Source organism: Xenopus laevis, chromosome 5L, assembly GCF_017654675.1.
Source record: "Xenopus laevis strain J_2021 chromosome 5L, Xenopus_laevis_v10.1, whole genome shotgun sequence".
Lineage (NCBI taxonomy): Eukaryota > Metazoa > Chordata > Amphibia > Anura > Pipidae > Xenopus > Xenopus laevis.
This window is the reverse complement of record NC_054379.1, coordinates 48,740,269-48,764,893: the sequence shown is the minus strand read 5'-3', so window position 1 is coordinate 48,764,893 and position 24,625 is coordinate 48,740,269. Positions and strand designations below refer to the sequence as shown.

The following is a 24,625-nucleotide window of genomic DNA, read 5'->3' as shown; positions in this document are numbered from 1 at the left end:
CAGCATGTTTTTCAGAAGGACTGCCCAGACTGCTTAAAACTGCCTGCCTGGTTTTCGGGATTAGGAAATCCAGACTCCTTGATTGATGCAGTGATCAACTAATTAGCGATTGCAGCATTTTAGCTCAGAGCCCTGACATGGCCCATGGGTTTGGGTTGTGATCTTCTTCCACTCTCCCCACACGTGACCATGTCGGATTATGGCTCCATTTATAGGTGCATGCCTGCCCCGCACCTTTCGTATGTTAGAGATGGGTGGGTCCAGCGTACGTCTATAAATGGACAGACCAGCCTGGTTTAGGTCGGTTGCCTGTTGGCTACGCGCACGTTAGGGTCGAGTGCAGGTTGAATTTTTGTTGACCCGCACATCACCATGGCCCACTCCCAATGACACCCGGCCTGCCCCATTATGTCACTGTCCTGCCCTGTGACATCACCACTTGCCCCCAGCCCTGCCTGTAGTGGGGCAAGCAAACAGTGGTGAGCAGAGGGACCTAGAATTCATCACTTCACAATGGCACAAATGGAGGGAGAAGCTGTATCACTCTGCGACACTAAGGAGGGGGTAAAGCACAGGCAAGCTGACTTACTTTCCTTTCAGTGTCTGGATTCAGATATTCAATAGCAATTCCATATAAACATAACTTTAAAATCATTGCAAATGTAAATTTGTGTATACCAGAAAGTTGCGGTTTTTGGTGGCGGTGCACATTTGCAATTGCTGCTGTTAATAACTGGGGCCCAAAAGCTGCTTCGACATTGCACTGGCTCAGTTCTGCCCTATCCATTTCTGTCTAAATAAAACAGAACTCAGCTGGATGCCTCAGCCTCTCAATTTCCACTGACAATACTCCACAGCATCTGTCTCTCCATGTGTATGCTGGCTGCCATCAGCTAAGGACTGCAGTACATTGGGGAATCCAAACAGAAACAAGATAAACATGGCACTGTGGAAAGGCAGGGTCTGTCACTGATAGTCTCCCAATGCTTACTTACAAATCTGCTCTAATTATACGAAGAAATCTGCACAGAGAATACAGGAGGTAGCACCAATAAAACATAAACATAGGCAGCATCTCCCTTACAGGTCCTGACCTGCTCTGGCAGTTTTGCTATTATTTCAGGAATAAGCCACCACATAATTATTTCAGACGGGTACAAGGTCAAAACTGCCATCCACTGTGCATTCAATTACTAGACATCATATTCAGAACCTGCATGGTGCCAACGGTATCCCCCTCATTTGCTTGCACATGTCGGACCTAATGCAGCCTCCGTACAGTTTTGATGTTTCAAGATGAATGAAAATCACTGCTGTACAGAGACAGACAGAGAATGCACATTTAAAATAATACATATTCTCATAATAATGTGCCTTACCCAATTATTCAATGTCTGTGAAAATCAATGTTTAATCTGTTTTATGTTTGTACCATGAACAAAGATAATAATAAGCTGGGATATTAAATAGATATTAAGTAGTGGAAGGGATTGTAATTGAATCTGTATATTTTTCATTAAAACATCTTATAAAATTTTATTGCTATGTAAGCCTCTTGCCCCTTTTCATACACAAGATGTGTATGATGATAATGATGAGGATGAATATTCATTTATAATACAGGTATAGGATCCATTATCTGGAAACCCGTGGGGGAGGGGCATCTCCCATAGACTCCACTTTTATAAAATAATTCAAATTGTACTTGATCCCAACTGAGATATAATTAATCGTTATCAGAGGCAAAACAATCCTCTTGGGTTTAATTAATGCTTAAATAATTTTTTAGTAAAGTAGAGAGATCCAAAATTACAGGAAAATCCCTTATACAGAAAACCCCAGGTCCCAAGAATTCTGGACAAAAGGTCCCATACCTGTAATTATTATTGTGGCTATATATCACCATTAGATCCACATGTAATTTACTATTTAATTGTGATGACTATGGTGGTGCAATTGTTAGCCCTGCTGCCTTGCAGTTCTTGGGTGATGGGTTCAAACCCAGCTAGGGTGCTGTCTGCAAAGAGTTTATATTCATACTCAGGTTCTTCCCCACACTACAAATACATAGAGGAAAATTAACTTGCGCCTGATAAAACTGACCAGTATGGGGGCAGAATTATAGAAGGTTGAGGTGAATTTTCTAATGAAAAAAATTCTGATTTCAAGCTATTTTTTGTGTACTTCGACTAGGGAATAGTCCAAATTCAATTCGAATTTGAAAAAAAAATCGAATATCAAAATTGTACTGTCTCTTTAAAAATTTGACTTCGACTATTCGCCATCTAAAACCTGCCGAATTGCTGTTTTAGCCCATGGGGGACCTCCTAGAACCTATTTGGAGTCAAAAATTTCGAAAAACTTCTAATCGAATTTGATCGAATTCGCTATTCCTTTGATTCATACGATTCAAATTTGGCCGATTACGGACCTATTCGATTGAAAACTGAACTATTCGAACAAAAAAAACTTCAACTTAATTTCGGTTGGCCTTTTTGAATTCAAATTTAGACGTTTTTTCAATTCGAAATTCGACCCTTGATAAATATGCCCCTATGTGTTATAATTCGATAATGATTTACAATTCAAGCATCACTGGGGCAGGGTCTGATATAATGATGTATAATGTATGGAAATAGCTGTAGAATATGTCGGTTAGAAAAATAAATAAAACTCATATCCATGACAGCAGAATGGGTCAAACAGTGACACAAAAAGAACCAGAAGGGATTAGGGTCCCAGAAATAAAACTGAATTCATGTTTATTAAAAGGGAAGTTCACCTTTACGTTAACTTTTGGTATGTTATAGAATGGCCAATTCTAAGCAACTTTTTAAATAATCTTCCTTATTTATTTTTTTAATGTTTTTTTAATTATTAGCCTTTTTCTTCTGACTCTTTCCAGATTTCAAATGAAAAAAATACAAATTTTCCAATTTTTTCGAGATTTTCACCCGAAAACTCAGATTTTTGCCAGAAAACCCCAAAAACTTTGCATTATTGCACGAAACCTAGCGTAGATCAAAAAAACTTTGGGACATTTCCCATTGACTTATTTGCAACCTCGGCAGGTCTGAGATGCTAGATTCAGACTTTTTCCATTCTCGGGGTATAATAAATTCCAAAAAAAATCTTGATTTTTTTTTCCACTAAAAATTCTGATTTTATACTAAAAAAACTTTCGGAGTTTAGTAAATAATCCCCTAAATGTCTTGTGCCTACACTGATTCAGTTGTACTATGGAAGAATGTACTACATAAGTCTGCTGTACAAGAACCCATAGGCAACATGGTGGAACAACTGATCACAACAGGTGGTTTGGAAAATCTCTTCCGAAATGTACATGACATTTCATGATGGCATAGTATAGTGTTTGCAGTGTTCGAGCTTATAAACCAGAATGTCTTTGTCTGTTTTACTTGAATAAAGGCCAAGGTATCTCTGGCAGAGTGTGCCACACAATTTGGAAGAAGAAGCCATAAGTAATTGCCCCCTATGACCTTGGACTGCAAGACAGCTAATATAAAAGCAATGAGGCTCAGAATAAAATCATTAGTTCAGAAGTGTCCTTGGAAACATACAGCATGTTGCTCCATTTTGGCTGCGACAAGTAATTGTGCAGAGAGAAGGACTGCACAGTCATTGTGCCTCTGTAATCTATATATATATATATATATATATATATACATATATAAAAGTAAGCATCCCGCAACGCTCAGCTATCATGGGGAAATCCTTACATTGTTCCATTGCTTCCTCAGCTTTATGGATAAAGTATTCCAGGGAAGTGCTGCTTTAACACTAAAGGTGGCCATACACAGGCAGATAAAGCTGCCGATATCGGTCGTTTGGACCGATTTGACAGCTTATCTGCCCGTATATGGGGGCTTCCGACGGGTCTTCCCGATCGATATCTGGCCATGATATCGATCGGGAAGGTTGGATTTTTACCCGAAAGACCCGCCGGAGCCCCTTGGCGAACGTTCAAATTACCGCCGAAAGTTCGAATTACCCCCGATATAGCCATGCAGTTAGTGGCATATTGGGGAAAGATCCGCTCGTTTGGCGATGTCGCCAAACGAGCGGATCTTTGAGTCTATGGCCACCTTAATTTACAAATACAAATTGTCTATGATCTGTGGCTGTACCATCTCTACAACATGATTTCACACATGAAAGGCAACTAGCATTAAGGGTAGCTCTGAATATGTAAATCCGAGTCTCCAGAAATCAGGATTGTGTACAATTTTCTACCTTCCCCAGAATCATATTTGTGTCATGAACCAGAGCATGTATCAGCTTGAGACGGTATCTTGCAACATTGAGTACCCCTAGGCTACAAATTCAGTACAGATACTTGTCCATGCGTCTTTCCTTTCAGCATTTCTTCTGTTTGGCAACTTATATGTGTTGTTGTTTCAATAAAAAATGTAGAAAATGGGTAAAATGTTAAAGTATGCTTATTCTAACGCTTTATTAGCAGTTAATATACTTTGCAGTTTTATGAACCAGCTTCTCAGTGCATTCTGAGTATTTGAAAACAATGCTGATAGGCAGACATTCTGCTCCATTAATAACTAGTAAAAGTTACATTTATAAAGCTTTTACTTCAGTTGACATGTATCCAACTGCCAAGTAGGTATTATCTTCTTGAATAGATAGCAGTGTATTGTGTGTGGGTAAGGCTGAATACAATCTCTCTGTATTTTAATTTAAGGTCCATCAACAGAGACAGCACCACTAGAAGCCACAAAGGGATGAGATGTCATTTTGGCTATTAATATTTATTGCCATGTCCTCGGCTTGAGCAAGCAACTTACCGGCTCCTGTTTGTATGTATAAAGACAAGCACACAGAAAAGTAACATTCCATGTACACGACACAGTGCCTTGTGCAAAGTGCAATTTTTCTGACACATATTGCCATGTTTTGTCTCAACAGTTAAAGGGGTTGTTCACCTCTAAGTTAACTTTTAGTATGATATAGAGAGGTTTTTTTTTTGTGAGTTATTTAGTTTTGCATTCAGCAGCTCTCCAGTTTGTAAATTCATAAATTTGGTTGCTAAGGTCTGACTTACCCTAGCAGCCATGAACTGATTCGATTAATAGAATGGAATATGAATAGGAGAGGCCTGAATAAAAACATGAGTGATAAATAGTAGCAATAACAATTTCTTTTTAGATGGGGGTCAGTGACCCCCCCCCATTTGAAAACTGGGCCCTCTTGCAACTGCAGGGTCTGCTTCCTCTGCCATAGTATTTGTGTTAGAATGTTATTAACATCCACTGCACTTGGCACAAATCAGTTTCTACTACTGGCTGAAATTACTGATAGCTCCAGGTATCAATGAAACCAATTAAGCTTGGTGCTTAAATCCTTAAAGGAAAAGAAAAGGTAAAAAAATGATATATTATATTATTGTTATTATATTGCTATATGAAAGAATAGTGTAACTCAAATACCTTCAACTTAAAAAAAGTTCTATAGCTAGGAAAAAGCCTCAAAGAAACACTTGTTGACTTCAATGTGTTTCTAGAATTTTCATTGTTCCATGAATTTTTTTCGGCAAGGCTAAAGGGGACAGATTTGCCCATCACTAACAATAACTCAAGTCTAAGGGCTGTGGATGCCTTTTCCTTGTTGGTATTTGTTCTGCAATTATGCATGGGTTATGGGAATACCTGTGGGTCATTGCTATATTGTTAGTGGGAAAACCATAGATTTGCTAAAGGGCGAAGTGACTAACGCTTGCGAAAATTCGACAGCGTGACATCATTCGGGCACTTTGCCAATTTACTTACGGCTGCAGGAGTAGCTTCACTAGCGAAAGAGACAGGTGCTAGCGATCATTCGCACTCTATCGCTGACAAATTTTTGCAGGTTAGGGAATTTGCCCCATAATTACTACTTTAAAGGAGTATTTGTACCCAAAAGTACTTTCTATGGAGCGGCAATGTAGGCACAATTTTGCAACCCCAATATCGCTTGTGGTGGTAAATGAGGCTTATTTTCTGATATTTGTTATTTAGCTATCATTTCCCAAGGCAAAGAGAACATAATTACCATATTTATATACATTTTAAAATGTTTTGCTGTATTAACTAAAATATTAATATACAGTAAACTATAATATTAACATACAGTATTCTGTAATTTAAACATTTTGTGTCTATTTCCCATCACTGAAATAACTACTTTAGCACATTCCCCTCTAGAAGGATGTTCTGTTGTGTTCTAATGAAGACTGGGCTCAATGGAATGCAGATGAGGCATAAATCAATATTTTTATTTGCAAGATGTTTTATCTTTATTTGCTCATCTTCACTAGGAGGATCCATATATGGAAAGCACCTGCATACCACTTACATGCCGATTCCTTTCAACTTTCTAAATCAAGGTCTCTGCTGAAATGACCTTTTAAACATCTTGCAGAGAAAAATCATAGACTTAATCAAGACCAAGAACATGGGGGATGCAGGGCTTCTTTCTGATTCTTGACATTTGTCAAGGTTAACACAGTGATTTATTGACCCACTGGGAAAACATATCTTTGGAGCTACAACCAAGCCAGTGTTTCTTCATATGAAACAATAACTTCTTGTGTCTGGTTCTAGCAATGTCAGTTCAAGCCCGTTTGTCATAACTGTGCAGTTTGACTTAGAAGACTCAAATACAGACAGCTAGGACAAAGTGAAGATTAAAATTACATAGTAAATGATGTTGATCTTTTTTTTGTCTTGCTAAGATTTCTTAGAAGGGCTAAGGGTCAGGGCACCACGCTCAGATTCGGGGAGATTAGTCAACTGGTAACAAATCTCCTCTTCTTCAGGGGCGACTAATCTCCCCGAACTGCCTCCCGCCGGCTAGAATGTAAAACGCTGGCGGGATGGCACTTGGAGTGCTTTCTGTTTTCTGAAGTCATGTGGCAACTTCGGGGCGACTTTGGAAAATTAAGCGTTCTGAGTGCCATCCCGCCTGCAATTTACATTCTAGCCAGCGGGAGGCAGTTTGGGGATATTAGTTGCCCTGAAGAAGAGTAGATTTTTCACCGGGCGACTAATCTCCCGAATCTGAGCTTGTGCCCTGACCCTAAAACTGTTGCAGGGATGTAAACAATAGGTTTAAGATACACAGGCTAATTTATGACTGATTAATTTGCAAGTGCTAGAACACCTTAGGGGCCATGCTCAGAGCAGGGTGCGGCATGCAGCTCACACAGGCAAAGTGGAGCTCTGGTCTTATCACCTGCCATTAAATAGTCATTGTTCACCTTTGAGTAACTTTTAGGGGCACATTTACTAAGCTCGAGTGAAGGATTCGAAGTAAAAAAACTTTATAGTACTGTCTCTTTAAAAAAACTTTGACTACATACTTCGGTAGTTTAAACCTACCGCGGTACAATGTTAGCCTATGGGGACCTTCACCATTACTTTTTACTTTTCTAAGTGAAATCGATGAGATTTTAATCCATCGATCAAAGCATTTTCCTTCGATCGATGGATAAAATCTCATCGATTTCATCGTTCGATCTAACGATTTTTCCTTCGATCGTAGGATTTGCAGTAAATCCTACGAATTCGATATTCGAATTAGTAGGATTTTACCTCGAGGGTCGAATTCGAGGGTTTATTAACCCTCTATATTCGACCCTTAGTAAATGTGCCCCATAGTATGATGTAGAGAGTGATAGTTTAAGACAATTTGCAATTGGTTTTCATTTTTTATTTTTTGTGGATTTTGAGTTATTTAGCTTTTTATTCAGCAGCTCTCCAGTTTGCAGCTTCAGCAATCTGGGTGCTAGGGTCCAAATTACCCTAGCAACCATGCATTGATTTGAATAAGAGACTGGAATATAAATAGGAAAGGACCTGAATCGAAAGATGAGCAATAAAAAGTAGCAAAAACAATAAATTTTTAGCCTTACAGAGCATTTGTTTTTTTAGATGGGGGCAGTGACCTCCATTTGAAAGCTGACATGCAAATAATTAAAAATATAAAAAAATAAATAATGAAGACCAATTAAAAAGTTGCTTAGAATTGCCCATTCTATAACATAAGTTATAAGTAAAAGTTAAAGGGATTCTGTCGTGATTTTTAGGGTGTAGTTTTTATTTCTAAATTACACTGCTGACACTGCAAACAATTCACTCTACCATGTAAAAATTAATTTCTGAAACAAGTATATTTCTTTGTTAGTTGTTATATTGGGGTGTAGGCAGCCATCTCAGTTCATTTTGCCTGGTCATGTGCTTTCAGAAAGAGCCAGTCCTGCACTATGGAATGGCTTTCTTTTTCCTATTCAATGTAACTGAAGGAGTTGCAGTGGGACATGGATTTTTACTATTGCGTGCTGTTCTTATATCTACCAGCGAGCTGTTATCTGGTTACGTTCCCTTGCTGATACGCTGCTGGGGGAGAAGGGAGGGGGTGATATCATTCCAACTTGCAGTATAGAAGTGACTGAAGTTTATCAGAGTACAAGTCACATGACTGGGGGCACCTGGGAAACTGGCCCCATGTCAGATTTCAAAATTAAATATAAAAAAATCTGTTTGCTTTTTTGAAAAACAGATTTCAGTGCAGAATTCTGCTGGAGCAGCACTATTAACTGATGTATTTTGAAAAAAAACAGTATCCCTTTAAAGTTGAACCACCCCTTTAAATATAGAGCTCCAAAGCGGCTTGGATCCCTAGTAGATATGAGCATTTTCCTTCAGATGATACAGATCTGCAACTACATTTGTGTTTTCTCAGGTTGCAACATTTTCTTGAATCTGCATTAAAGATTTTTTTTGCATGGGAATAAATGCCCATTGACATTTGGCACAAGAACAAGCTCATTGACTCCAATACATTTTACATGCAAGAAAAAACAAGCCCATTGACTCCTATATGTTTGGCAAAATGTTGCCATGTTGTGTGTTTTTCTGTGGTTTTGCAGATTATCTGGAGAAACTGGCCAGTTTTGCTCATCACTAGCCCCCAGTGTCCCCCCCAGCTTTGTTCTTTCGAAATGAGGAGCAAGCTAGTGGAGTTCCAGGAGACACCCATGACCAGCTTCTGTGTGCTGTGCTGCATACTTTATATTCTATTACACGGGAAAGGAAATTTCCCTCCTTAACGTTAAAAATATCCATTTGATCCATCATTTTGTACATAGCTCAAGTGGAAATCAAGGGGCGTGTCTTTAGAGAAATGCCAGTGCATCTTTGAAATAACCAGAGAATCATACATGATACGAGTACCACCATCCATCAAGCCTAACACCTTACGGTTAAACTGAGGAGGTGCTGTAAGAGAAGAATAAATCAATATACATGGAAAAGAGACAAAATAAATCACAAGAAATCATTATAAAATAATCCATCTTTGTAGTAAAGCTCACAGCAATTACGTAACAGTGAATAGTGCATGTATGAGTGTGCTTAGACAGGGCTATTTATTAGATAACAATATACAATGAACTATAATACCATACACATACATACAGCTTCCACCCTAGACACAGACAGAAACTCTCAGCAAGTATCTTTTTTTAAACTGTGTACATTTTAGTAAATACCTCCAGAAGATGCTAATTTCGATTTATTAATATGTGATTCATTAAGGGGCAGATTTACAAAAATGTATTTTTCTCCCTATGAATTAACGGTGGTAACCACTGAACAGTAATTTGAGATCTAAGAATCTGTTTCCAGGGTTTTTTCACAATGGAGAAAAAAAATTAATTAAGGATTTTACTGATTTGTTCAGTCACTCATAGACTTGAATGGCATTCTTTTATTTCAAAGAGAAAAAGACTGATAACATTCTGCACAGCCTTTAAACATGTTTGCCAACAGAAAACAATAGAATTTGACTGCTTTAAAGGGGACTCGAAAATAAAACTTTGCCTACTGAAAGAAAATCGAATTCTTACAATACACATTTATAAAGAACTGTCATTGGTTTTAAGTGTAAAGCAGTGAACTTCTGTGGCTTTTTGCACTGCTGGTTCTGTCTCATGAAACAATGTACTAATAGTCAGCCTTACAGGCTTTTTCTTCCACTTGATAAAGGAGACCATCCCTGAGACAGTCGTATTGGAGAGTTCAAGTTACCTTTGATTTGTCAATAATTCTAGACCCAGGCAGCGGTTGCCTTTTGTAGTGATGAGCAAAGTTTTTTTTTCATGTTTTGCAGAGAACATGACGCCCATAGATTCCAATGGGTGAAAAAATGTGTTGCACAATTTGTCATGCGTCAAAAATTTTTTTGCCCCCCAGAGACTTCAATGCATTTTGGTGAATTTTTGCAGTATCACGGATTTATGGCAAAGTGAAACAGGTCAGATTCAACCATTACTAACAACACTTAGAGGCCCATTTATCCGAATTTATCTCAGTATTATCTGAAAAAAACTCAGACCAAATCCGTACGGGTTTTTTCTCTGTATTTATCAATAGACTTTCCCGAAAATGTTGTTTTTGGGAAAAAAATCCTAATTTTACGAATTTTTCAGAATTTCCACCCAAAAACTTTTTTAGAATTTTTGACAGAAAACCCAGAAAACTTCAGATTATTTCACGAAACCCAGCAGAGATCAAAAAATCTTTGGGACTTCTCCCATTGACTTATAGACTTATAAGCAGGTTGCCGGAATTTCGGATCGGACGTTTTCCATCCTCGGGGTATAATAAATTCCGAAATTTTTTTTTTTTTTTTAAAATTCTGATTTATACTAAAAAAACACAATTTTTTCAGATTTTTCTGCATTGGGAGTTTAGTAAATAACCCCCTTTGCTCTTCCACTCTATAAATTATGCAGTAAGATAGGGACGTTTGCATAGACTTTAGGGTTGTCGGACTGCTACATGTTTGATTTATACAGGTGAAAAGCATTGTATTCTACACAGCATACCTGGGCATTGAGGACAGCAAGAATCCTGGGAACGTGTTGGGTTCTGGCAAAGAAGAGGTGGGCAGACCTCAGTTTCACAAAGCACCCGCCCACTATGGCAAGTGCACTGGGTGCATGTGTCAATATTCCAGGTTTCCCCTTCAACAAAGTACTCCCCTCCAGGAGCATGGCAAATGGATGGGTCTGTAAGTTCTGGATTCTGTGCATTGGAATCATCTGCCAAAAGAATGATATTAATCAATACATTAATCAATACACAATACAAATACCTAAAGGGTTTAATACATTATACATGGCCTGGTAATCATAAATCAAAATCTTCCCATAACACAAGTCGACTCAGATCAAACAGTTGGGCGTTCTCCAAACTATCAGCTACTTGGTACAGACCAGCAATTTATTTGGCACCCCATTCATTTTAGTGGGAAAAGAGTAAAGGTTTGTGCTACATTTTTGAGTAAGTTCTGCTCTGTCTATAAGACTCCAGTGCAATGATCACTTTTGGAATAAGCAATATCCATTATCAATAATACAGTTCTGCCAACTTATGTCGCTGTCTTTATGTATACTGTTGGTAACTGTGCCACAGCACGTGTAATACAGCTGCCCGTGTCTTAGTCTGAGCAGTAGGTTGAAAAACATTTTTTCAGAGCCACAGCGCCTGAAATCTGTACAGCGTTTAATGGATGCCAGGTCAATGAACATTGGAAAGTATTAGCATCTCAAAATATATAATTGCAGGCTGTTATAGCAATCTCATATATTCCTGCAAAACAAGATTGTAATTAAAGCCATCTGGGATCTCTAACGCTACAATATTTGGAATATATACATGTATTTGCCTACACTTCTGCCTAGAAGAAGAACTTTATGTCCTATAAAAGAGCTACAAAGTAGTACTGAAACTCATATGGGGACATGACTAAGAGGGAAGATAAAAACATTGTGTTATCCTAGTTAAGCAATTCATCATCCAAGAAACATTGATTTCTAAGGCTGTCCTTGTGACCTTCCACCTGTATAGATTTGGATCCCTATGGTACTAATTATTCCAATTGTAATTTTGTTTAAATATTCCAAAAACCTGTATAGCTGGTGGGACCGTTGATCAGGTTTATTATTCAACTCCCCACAGACCGGCATGAAATAAAGGCATTTTTGGAACCAAGGCAGAAGTAAGCTGGCCATACATACTAGAATTTGGTCAGGCACATTGCTGATTGTGACCATTTGGCAATAGGCTGGGTAACCCAACAGCTGTCCTATATGGCCACCATAAGACCAGGTTTTTGTGGCTCTTCAGATACAATTTGTGTAAAACTGTGCTTATATACAATTTTTCTTGGTGTATTATGTCAAAACCTGTGCTTCAGTCTCCCCTTGTGTACTACCCTTGGCTCATGAGTTTTTCACCCTTCACTATAAAACATTTCGAACTCTATAGCACCATCTTATCTCTCATTATCAGGGTCAGACTGGGAAAAACCCGGTGGGTCCCGTCGGCCCAGACCCATTCCCTGCATGAAGCCTTTTTCTGCAGCTTCTGACCTCCATCCCTGGTCCACGGCAAGTCTACAAGAGGAAGAAGGTAGGTCCGGGGGGCTGGAGGGGGGTTGCGGCTCAGCTGGAGGGCGAGAGGGAGCTGAGGCAGGGTTCATCTGATGCTGCTCATTATCCTAAGGCCATGGGCACACACTGTTGGCTGAGAGCAGGGGAGCCAACACTCATCTACATATGTATGCGACCATTCTTCATTACCAATATTGCAATAAAAATACACCAGAATCAAGGGCTACTTGCTAAATATTTGGGGAAATTGTGTGGTCTTTTTTTGGGTATACAAATATTCAAATAGGGGACTTTATTTGTGCATGCTGTTTTACTTAACTGATATTTGAATTTTGTGAATTTTCAACATAATTTTAGTGTTCTGGTTTATGATATACTTGTTTTTTGTGAATGATGTTATCTGAACAGGTTTTTGAGCCATGTTCTCATGGGTCCTGCATCCTCCACATAAATACAATGCTCCCTGCATTCAGCAGAGTGGTGGGTGGTGGGAAGCATGTAGGTATCCCCTTCCAGCTCTTTCTCATCACTAAACTTTAGACACGCAAGTTAGGGATGGCGGCTAGTGATGGGCGAATTTATTCGCCAGGCGCGAATTCGCGAAACGCCCGCGAAAATTCGCTGAAAAAATTCGCCGGTGTCAAAAAATGTTTTTTCAGAAAAAACGGACGCTGGCGTCAAAAACGGGCGCCGGCGTCGAAAAAACGGGCGCCAGCGTCAAAAACGAGACGCCGGCGCCGTTTCGCGAATTATTCGCCGTTTCGCGAATTTCGCGCTAAATTTGCGAATTTTTCGGCGAAACGGCGCAAATTCGCCCATCACTAATGGCGGCCCCACCATCTGCTGACAATCTGCCCATCGTGCTCAATCTACAAGTGCTCTCTAAGGGGAACTTTGCACTTCTGCCCTGGGTTGTCATAAATTACCTCTAATGACAGTGCCCATGATTTAGTGTCTGATGACAATGTATGAGCCATGGCAATGCTTTATTATATAATATATAATATATAGAACATTTTCTGATTGCTTAAATATTACATTTCTTGTTTTCCATCTAACTTGGTTGATGCTGTGTATTATGTCTTGGTCATTTGGAGGAGTTCAGGCCAAGCATAACAGATAACACGACCTTCTGTTGTTTCAGACCTCAGTCTCTGCGTGAGATAACTATTAGCATTTGGTCCTGGAGTACAGAGCAGCATGCAAATCTAACAGCCCAATGGTAGTATAACAACAGCTTATTAATAATAATTAGGTCAAACGTTTATGTTGATGATTTTATTATGAAGCTACAGATGGTCTTTATTTATCTCTGTTAGGATGGGGGCCTGAAGACACAAACTACATTATATGCAATCTCACGCTGCATGATAATTCTGCAGGCATTCGCCTGTTATCTACCAATAAAGATTCCTTATGGTCCGAGCTTACTTATTTACAAGCAACGTACCCTCTCGTTTGAACAGACTATGTGCACAATCATTTTCTTTGTACTTTTTAAAAACAGAATTTAAAGTGTGTGCAGTGAGGTGAGCGGTACAATATTATAACTATAACTGTTATTGTGATACTTATATTTTAAAGATGAGGGCACATTATTTCTTACAATATTCAGGTTGCAGAAAGTCATAGGACACGTGATATCTCTAAGAACCATTAATAAGAATATATTTTGCATTACTCACTGTAAAAAATGTTTATGTATATATAGATATAGAGGGATTATAGACAGACTGTCAGGGACGCCCTGGTTTCAAGGCAAGGACCTGTTGTATTACTGCCACTGCTCCTCACACTTGAGCCACAGGAGACAGTGTGGAAGCAGCCTGACCCTGACATAATATCTTCTGTGACACTGCCTCCATCTTCCAGGATCCATGCCCCTTGTCCAGCTGGGGGCAATAACTCATTAAAGGGCTACTTAAGCCTGCTTCCCAGACTAACCCAAGCTGGATCATTTCTGCCGACTCCAAACCTAGTGTAGTGACGATCTAGCTTCAGTTATCTTTCTCCTGATCTGGTAATCCTGTTCCTGTCCTGTTCCTATCCTGTCCCTATTCTTTTTGGTATTTGACCTTCCAGTTTTGACCTCAGCCCATTAACTGACTCCGCAAGTCCTCTCCCTGTCCTAACATTTGGCCTGTTCCTGGTTATGGTTGTCTGCCGCCCGCCCTTGATCCTTGGCCTGAACTTGGACTTGTTTTTTGCCTGCCCTCATTTGTGCTTTCTGCAGAGGTCTGTACCTTTTTTTCTTTATAAAAACAGTTGTAACACAACACATGGACCCCTATCTGTTTAATTACCAGCAATATTCCTAACACAGATAAGTCAGTCCCTCCTCTCTTTAACTGCCAATGGATACCATGTTAATCTTATATAGTATACTTAAGAGGATGAATCAGATTTTATTTTTTGAAGTGTCTTTCTCAAGTATGTCTGTCTGTTACTTAGTCTCAGATATTAAATATTATTGTGGCATAACTACTGCAATCTCATTGTTTAAAGTTACAGTTTGTCCCTTTGCCAGGTTTATTCTTTATAAGGCAATCATAACTAAAAGCACTAGTTCAGATCGTGTTGAGCAGTCTGCCGCTAAAGAGGCTGTAAAAAGGTTTTTTTTCTTGCTGCCACAAGGATTAGGCTAAGATCTCCAAGGAATCAGACCACTCATTGACGTAGATAATGCTAAGTTAGGAAGGGTATCCAGTGAAGCAACATTAATCAGTCTATCATTGTTCTCATACTTGTGGTTTTTCCTGAAGTCAAACCACATTTTAACTGATCATCAACAGAGATGAATGTTAGGAGCAAACAAAACATTCTCTACCCCTTCCTCTTCTCTTTGGCAGCCGATCCAGGATATATCAGCACCATGCCCTTTAGAGAAAAGGGGAAATAGAATGCTTGCAGTATTGAATCTCAAATATAATCTCTTAAGGTCAACAATAAACAGGCTTAGTAAATTCAAAGGCACATTAAATAATCATCATATTCATCAAGCTTCTGGAATAAAATAGTGAGGATACAGGTGTTGATATCTACATCTTCTCATAGCAAATTATTTTGCTGCGAGAAAACGACATTGAAGGCTCATACCTGTACTAGGCTTGTAATATCATGGTTCTACACAGAAATTGTGGGTCAGTTATTTTATATAATATATGACTGTTTCTTATGTCTAGTTAAACTGCAGAAGCTACTAGTTTATATCAATGCAAGCAGGGTGAAAGAAGAAAGGGCCCAAACTGCAGTATGAGTGGCCTTTGAGTTTTCTCTGTGATACGGGGATAATGTTTGAAGGGTTGTTTACCTTTGAATTTACTTTTAATATTATGTAGAGAGTGATAATTTAAGACAATTTGCAATTAGTTTTCCTTTTTTTTTTTTAAATAATTTTTGGTATTTGAGTTATTTAGCAATTTAATTCAGCAGTTTCAGCAATCTGAGTGCTGAGTCCAAATTACCCCAGCAACCAGGTATTAATTTAAATAAGAGGAGAGGGCGTGAGTAGAAAGAGGGATGTTATATAAATTCCAGCTATTAGGCTGTGTTGGGAGTTTTAGGAGAAAAATAGGTAGAGGCTATGGGCTGGAACTCCTCATTGTAAACATATCATTTAAAAACATCATATAAATCAATAAAACAGTACATATAAATTATACGTTTCCCAATAACATTCTCTGGCCACTAACACCTCCCAAAGGGTAGAGGGCCAAGACAAATGCCTTCTCTGATAAGTCCAAAAACAATCTCTTTAGTGACAACAGTTTGGTGTCTGCTTAATGCCAGAGTAACTTGACATAATGAGCTATAATATGACATATTTCTACCAACGCAGATGGCTGAGAGAAACCTTGCTTAAAGCAACCAGTGATCCTTACAAGGAGACACATAAAACCTTTTCCACAGAAACTGTCGGAAAGAAGGTGATAGATACTTATACTAACAGTTATGTTTGATTTCACTTTCAGACATGTCATTCAAGGTAAGTCAACCTACCTCTTGGGCATTAAAATAAAACAGTTATCTCAGCTGGACAACTGGGTTTTAGGCAGGGAAAGTTTAGTAAGCAGCAATAAGCAAGAATGACATTATTATTTATTTATTTATTTTTTTTAAATAATTCTAGTCTTCATAGATCAAGTGAGTTAACATTCCTGCTAGGAAAACATCTGCTATCCAAGAAGGTTAAAAGATATTTTACTCCTTACCACCACCAGCTTGCCACTATCTGTAAAGCAATCATTATATGCAATTAAGGAGAAAAATAAAAGGCAATTACTAGCGCTGGAAACTTCCTGCTTCATCAAATTTATCTTCATCACTTCTCTGTATGCTGTTCGTATGCTGTACCATTCAGAGTAACATAACCCTCAACATTTGCCAAATACTCTAATGGGCAACAGTTCAGTACACTGTGAAAGTTAAATCAGTTTTCTCACTGCTTAGCAGATGCATGTTGACAATCCATTCATTTTCTAACCATTATTATGGTAAAGGTATGGGACGAAGTGATCCAGAATGCTCAGGACCTTGGATTTTCTACTAAAAAATTATTTGAACATTAAATAAACCCAAAAGGATTATTTTGCCTCAAATAAGGATTATTTAAATCTTAGTTTGGATCAAGTACAAGTATTTTAGAGAAAAATAATTTTTTAAAAATGTAATTATTTGGATAAAATGGAGTCTATGGGAAATGGCCTTCCTATAATTCAGAGCTTTCTGTATAATGGTTTTCTGGATAATGGATCCCATACCTATAATAGAATTTGCCTTCAAAGCTGGTCATACACTTAATGGGCACCAAAGTGCTGGGCCAAATTAGGATAATCTAATTATCAGGCCCCCTAGGCCAATAATCAGATCATAACTGAAACCTACGGCCATTCATGAGGAGAGGACCACTTCAATGGGATTTTTAAACCTGCCCAGTAGATATATTCCAGATATTTGTTGACAGGTTGTTGTAGGGGTCCCAATAAGATACTCTATTTTAAATGGCTATGGATATATAGGGGGTTATTTACTAAGCTCCGAAAGCCCAAAATTCCCTTGAAATCCAAAAAATTCCTGATTTTTTGTGTTATAATAGGCTTAAAAAATATCACACGTTTTTCAGAATTTATTTAACCCCGAGGGATAAAAAGCCCGAATATAAAACCACGGAATCTCAAACATGTTGAGGTTGCATAAAAGTCAATGGGAACAGTCCCATTGATTTTTGGTTGTGTCGGGAGTTTTGGGCACAATGTTTTCGGAGCTTGCGGAGGAAAACTCTGAAAAATTCTGAGTTTTCAGGGGAAAACTAACGAAAAAACTGTGAAATTCTGAGCTTTTCCGCAAAGGTAATTTTAGGGAAACGTAATGATATATAAGCGTGGAAAAGCCGAGCGGGTTAGAAGCCGATATTGATATAAATTCGGACCTTGATAAATAACCCTCCTACTGTGAATCAGCATAACATAATTAATAATTCTCACTGCACTATACAGGCTTCTAATGAGGCATCCTGAACATAAATACTGATACAACAGGATGCTCCAGTTAGACTTTTCGCTTCTAGCACAACATTGCTTATCTTGCTGTTATTTAACATAGGGAGATGAATGCACATTTACAGCTTGCAGTAGTCAAACATCTAGAGGGAAGAAGGATTGCTGTGTAGGAGTTCTGCTTTAACTATAAGGTTTTAAATAAAGAATAGGAAAACAAAAATGTATACTTTTTGTACATGCATATAAAAATGTCATGTGTTGGAAGTGACAGGCACACCCTGTTTGTAACATCACCCACGGGGTTGCATCAGGCAGAATTGGTCGTGCCTAGTGTGACATTAGTCAGCTTGGATAAATAAATAAATAAAATAACAAAACAATAATCAAGAAAAACTTTAAGTAACAGTGTCCCTCCACGATGGTATCAGTATGGAGCTCTCAGCATGCTATAACCACTGATATTATATTATTAAGTATAGTTGTAGTTCAGCAACATTTGGGTAGACCAACACTGTTTTGGAAGCCATTTTTTTTGCAGAGGACACAGACCGCAATGTGGATCCATAGGTCCCCCTGACTCTACATCTAGCCCTGGATTTTCAGTCTGGCACAAGATGCACAGTACAGTATTCCCCAGGGGTTGGTGGTGGGGTAATGCTTGTTAAGTGATCACTAGGTGCTCTAGCACATGCATCCCTGGGATGTGCTACAGTTATTCTAGGCATTAGTTATCTCTCACTAACCACACTGCTGAATAATATCACACTGACCCATTGGTCACTAGGCCCTTATTTTTTGAGAGTTTTTCTGGACAACAATATATTATAAGGACTATAGAAGGTTATAAGAAAGGCGGTGGCCAGCTATCATGGGTTGATAAGTGAAATATACCAGTAGGAAAACAATTATACATTAAACTCCTAATATTATCATCAGGCAAATACAAAAAAAATCAGGCTCTGAAGAAAGAGAGAGAGGAAGACGCTTGAAGAGCGAATTAATAACATGAGTAAGTAATTGCACAGTTCTATCAGACGTGAATTTAGCCCCAGTGTACATGAGGCTCGCCAGTTGGTATCTGTGCCTCCAGATGGAAAATGAGTAAGTTTAAATTAGGACTGGGAATTAAGCAGATAAATGACTTACTCCCACATCTCTACATAGATCATACTGTTCCTTATAAAATTTATGGAGATGACTGATGCTGCATAGATCTTGAACAGACATAAAGCTCTGTCCTACCCCAGTTCCCAATTTGATGCTGATATAACATTACTGCGGCAAAGAAATACATCATGCATCACTTCAGTCAGCATGGGGTGGGATATTTAAAGCTCCAATTCATGCCAATTTTTTTTTGAAGCTTTCTGAATTGAAGAGTGTTATGTCCTTTCTGGACTACACGGCTGATAAGTCAAAGCAAAAATGTGATTTAAAAAAAAAAACGCCTTCACTTATAGGTGCTCCCTTTACCAAATCTGTCATGAGAACAAGAAAGATGCCAACCAGGCAATGCAATCCAATATCTATTTAACATGCTTAGTAAATAAAAAGTTGTGTTTATGTACAGTTTACTAGTGAGAGAGAGGAGAATATATTTAGCAATATGTGGGTTTATACCTGGACATGAAGGGCAGCATTGTCCTGGGTATATAGTGGGGTTCACACAATCAGGAACAGGACATGTAATGAGTCCACACATTTCTTTGCCATTGTGACAATAGCACTCACGACATCCATCATGCCAACTCTCTTCATTTTCATGGCGTCGACCATCCATTGACAAGCATGAGCCTGTTTTGACTGGGGGTACCACAGATGTCATTGTTTCTGAAAATGAATCAGATTTTATGGTTACTATACTATAACAAAACAAACATTATTACTGTTTTATATTTCCCATACAATACACTGTAAAATATATAGAAGGTCCTTTACTCTTCATCTTCGATCTCTGTGTGTAAATAAATGGCCATTAACATAAAATATCGAAAAGACGCGTATGAGGGCTCATTTATTCAGCAGATGCTGCTTATAAATGGTGTAAATGCCATGCCCTTAATTCCTGCATAACTGAGCCCCCTGCAAACTAACAAATACTTTAGCATCTATTGTTCCGTAGTGCACAGATCACAGTTTGGACAAGTTGCAACTGTCATATATGGAGCTACATAGGGTGGGGACATGAGGCCCACTTGCCTGCCTCTCACATACATGCTATAGGTGTAAGCCATACTCAAGTAAAACACTCCCTTGTTCGGTGCCTTGCACTAAGTTATGGCTCAAGGAGCACAATGGTACAATATAAAGACCATCTGAATAAATTCATTGAGCGTTTTGTTCTTTATTTTTCATAAAAAGTCCATTTAAACAAAATAGAATTTATAATTTACTTACAATATGTTAAATCCAACCATTGAACATTAATGATTTTGTGAGGTTTACAAGATTTAAAGGGGCAATGTACATCCGTGTTCAATGTGAGCATAGGTATTTTCTTGGAAATATATTCTGCCTGTTGTTTTGATTGAAATAAAAAATGGTTTCATTCAGGGTTGGAGTAGGCCAGTGGTACACTAGGAAAAACCCGGTGGGCCCCACTGGCTCAGATCCACGCCTAGCCTGAAACTAACAACACGCCCCCCTGGCCTCCCTGATCATAGCCACTAAGGAATAAGTACAAGGTAAGGTACGCATGGGGAAGGGCAGTTGCAGTGTCAGCGCATGGAGGACCTCAACAAATGGGGCAGGGGGCCTGGTGGGTGTGTAGGGGGCTCTGAAATGGCAGCTCCGGTGGGCCCGGACCCTGTCCCCAGTCCAACACTGGTTTTAAAGAGAGAGTGGTGAAAGAGAGTGTGTGTGTATATATATATATGTATATATATATATATATATATATATATATATATATATATATATATATATATATATATATATATATATATGTATATATATATATATATATATGTGTATATATATATATATATATATATATATATAAACTACTTCTAAACTACTCCTTCTGATTGAGCTACAGGGAAATATTTATTAGAGGGTGAAGAGACAGTTCACAAGTGGAGAACGGTAATGTTAGCAAAGCTGGTGAATTCTCCTATGGAAAAGTGTGGAGAACTGTCTGTTCTTTGTTCTTTGCAAAATAGGCCTGTTAATAACAGGAGGTAGCAGCTCACAATGCAGACTACATTATTACTCCTTGTACAAGCTCTGATGATTCCATAGGTCGGCCTGGGGACTGAGTATGGATTAAAATTAAAGTTTTCCATGGGTCAAACTTTAGTTTTACACCAAGAGAACAGTTTTGAAAAAGAATTAGAACAAAATGTACATCATAACATTTCTGTACTTGGAATAAAGAGTTTGGCATTGCTTCTCTGGCTTTATAGTCTTTGCCCCAAATTTAAAATGCAAATCTTAATTAGAGCAGCAACTCTGCCACTATTATGGAACATCTTCTCTGCACGCATATCTGAATTCTGCCAAAATGAGATTTGGAAAGGTATGCTCTTCTGTCTTTCAGAACAGGGCAAGAAGGAGAAATCAGACGAAAAGAGCAGGTGCAAGAGGGGCTTTACCTGCTAAACAACAGGAGCAGATATATACAAACACATTGTCCATTGTCTGGCAAGTGTCTAACTGCTTTTAGTCTTTCTCTCTGTTTACTTGCCACAAGGACGTTTCAGAACTAATTGTAAATAATAACATTCCATCACTTGCACTTGTTCCCAGTGAGTCCTTGCCGCTATATAAATTATGGGCTGCAAAGCCAAGCTGAGCAGTCACATTTGTTTTTAAAATGCCTGCCTGTTTCTGGGTAGTGCTGTCATTTCAGTTAATAAGAATTATCTTCCGACCATTAAGATAATTCATTCCACAGGAAATCGATAGCCACCTAATTCTTCATAATGGACAATAGCACACAGTAATGAATTGATCCCCTTCTGTATATAAAATGATTATCATCCATTGTATAAAACACTTTTATTAATAAAGCCTGCGCAATGGATTTTAATATGGTCTGAATCTGTGTAGAGGAAAGAGAGACTGACTCTAATTTGGTTTGGGATAATATATTAGAATTCATTTTCTGTAATGTGATAATTCATTATTAAACGGAAAGCGCTGCATTATACAAGGTTCATTTACATTTAAAAATAAACTGCTTGCCATCCCTGTCACTCTGTTTTAAAAGGCGTGAGGCTGCAGACTCTTAATAACATGTCTTCTGTTTGCTCCTTCTTCCTGCAACAGTTTCTGAAAAATGCATCTTAAAACTAATATGATGGGGTTGTGGAAATATAAGCATTAGAGAAGTCCTTACACTTCCTTGTCAACCAAGCCAAGAGGTACTCCAGTTAACATGCTTAGTTCCTCAGTAGGAATGGGGGCTCAAACTAGAAATAGTAAGGGGGGAAGAACCCTATACTATATTCAGATGTGGAAGCCCACAGAGTGGAAGGATTAGGAGAGGCAATAGAGGCAAGGAACGAGCAGTATCACACTTGTTCTATAGTGATGAGTTATGTCTGGGCCAAGGTTGTTGGGAAGAAATTCTTGTCAAGGGTGGGGGTCTATGTCTCGTTTTTGAAGCACAAGTAAGCTAAGGTTGGTTGGTCTCTTAGGACAAGGGTCCCAGGCAGGATGTCATTTGGTTAATTGCTCTCACTTGCCAACCTATCACTCTTGTGGGAGGCGGCCGGAATGTCAGGTAGTGCTCTGTAAACAAGCACTACATGTGGGGATTTAGGTTATATGATATGACATGTTATACTGTATAGTTTCTTTAATTAGATCTTTGTTATTTAACTTAAAGGGATACTGTCATGGGGAAAACCTTTTCAAAACGCATCAGTTAATAGTGCTGCTCAAGCAGAATTCTGCACTGAAATCCATTTTTCAAAAGAGCAAACAGATTTTTTTACATTTCATTTTGAAATCTGACATGGGGCTAGACATATTGTCAGTTTCCCAGCTGCTACCAGTCATGTGACTTGTACTCTGATAAACTTCAGTCACTCATTACTGCTGTACTGCAAGTTAGAGTGATTTCACCCCTCCCCCCCCAGCAGCCTAACAACAGAGCAATGGGAAAGTAACCAGATAGCAGCTTCCTAATAAAAGAAAACAGCTCCCTTGTGGATCAAAGAACAGCACTCAATAGTAAAATCCAGGTCCCACTTAGACACATTCAGTTACAGTGATTTGGAGAAACAACAGCCTGCCAGAAAGCAGTTCCATCCTAAAGTGCTGGCTCTTTCTGAAAGCACATGAACAGGCAAAATGACTTGAGATGGCTGCCTACATACCAATATTACAACAAATACACTTGCCGGTTCAGGAATGAAATTTTATATTGTAGAGTGAATTATTTGCAGTGTAATTTAGAAATAAAAACTACATCATAAAAATCATGTCAGAATCCCTTTAATTTTTGTTTATTAACAGTCAATAAACTGTGGTGTTATGTATTGACTGTTCATGTAAGATCAGTAGATGGCGCTTTTACATGTTAAACTGATATGATAGTCTGTTCTGCTGGTAATTGATTTAAAAACCCCAATCCAGCGATCCTCGGTAAACTGACTGGGAGATCGGTATGTCGGCACATCCGCAGTTGGAGCAATTTGCCGGTTTTCGACGAAATTGACGGAGATTGACGATTTCCCAGTCAACTTACCGAGGACCCGGAAGATGGATGCCGCTGCAAGAATCTGCGATGAGGGGTCAGTATAAAGTATGGGGCATTTCCCCGGGGGGGAAGTTAGCCTGGGGGAGGAGGGAGGGGGATCTATATGGGGTGGAGGGTACAGGGTTTTTTTCTACAGAATTTCCTTCTCCTTTAATGCTGCACAATTAGGGAACTATGAAATGGTAAGCATGGCGTGTCCTGTGATTTGCTGCATGTTTTAAAACCCACTGGCATCCAGTTACAGACTGAGTATGTCGGTGGCTTTTTCATCTTTTAAACTGTAACCTAATAATACAGGATTAATTACTGTTTAAATCTGAACCCCTCTCCCCAACCATCATGATTTGTATTTATACTCCAACTTGGGATCTCCACAAACCTGTTATCCAGAAAGCTAAGAATTACAGAAAGGCCGTCTCCCATTTTATCCAAATAATCTGAATTTTTAAAAATTATTTTCTTTATACTCTGTATTAATAAAACTTAAAAATACTTGATCCTTATTGGACAAAACCAGCCTATTGGATGTATGTAATGTTTAGCACATTTTCTAGTACAATTAAGGTATGAAGATCCAAATTACGTTAAGATCCATTATCTGGAAAACCCCAGGTCCCGAGCATTCTGGAGAACACGTTTCATTCCTGTAACTTCTAACTCATTCCATTTCTGTGGTTGATGCAATATTGCTACTACATTTTGTCAATATTTGTTACAGGTTTTTCTACAGGCAACCTTGAAATATGAAAACATCCAAAACAACTGAGAAAAACACATTTTATTAGCAGTTTCTTTCAGAGAAACAAAATTTGTTTATGCCTAGCTCCTCATGTGTATAGTGCTCCCCAATGCATTTCAAGCACAATTTATGAATTTTTTTTTACTGCTTTGATAATAATCTTCTGACATTGTTCTCTATGGAGATATATTGATCTATGAGAATGCACATGA

General features: G+C 38.5%; 1 protein-coding gene across 3 annotated transcripts in view; it reads right to left on the bottom strand.

Annotated features, from left to right (window-relative positions):
* crim1.L (cysteine rich transmembrane BMP regulator 1 (chordin-like) L homeolog) overlaps window positions 1-24,625 on the bottom strand; it is a 496,227-nt gene that overhangs the window by 42,943 nt on the left and 428,659 nt on the right. For all 3 annotated transcript variants that reach the window (XM_041562044.1, XM_018261588.2, NM_001170446.1), the window contains 2 exons: window positions 19,588-19,797; window positions 10,901-11,116 (listed from right to left, as the gene is read on the bottom strand). In XM_041562044.1, coding sequence (XP_041417978.1) covers window positions 10,901-11,116; window positions 19,588-19,797 — 426 coding nt within the window. The remainder of the gene's footprint in view (window positions 1-10,900; window positions 11,117-19,587; window positions 19,798-24,625) is intronic.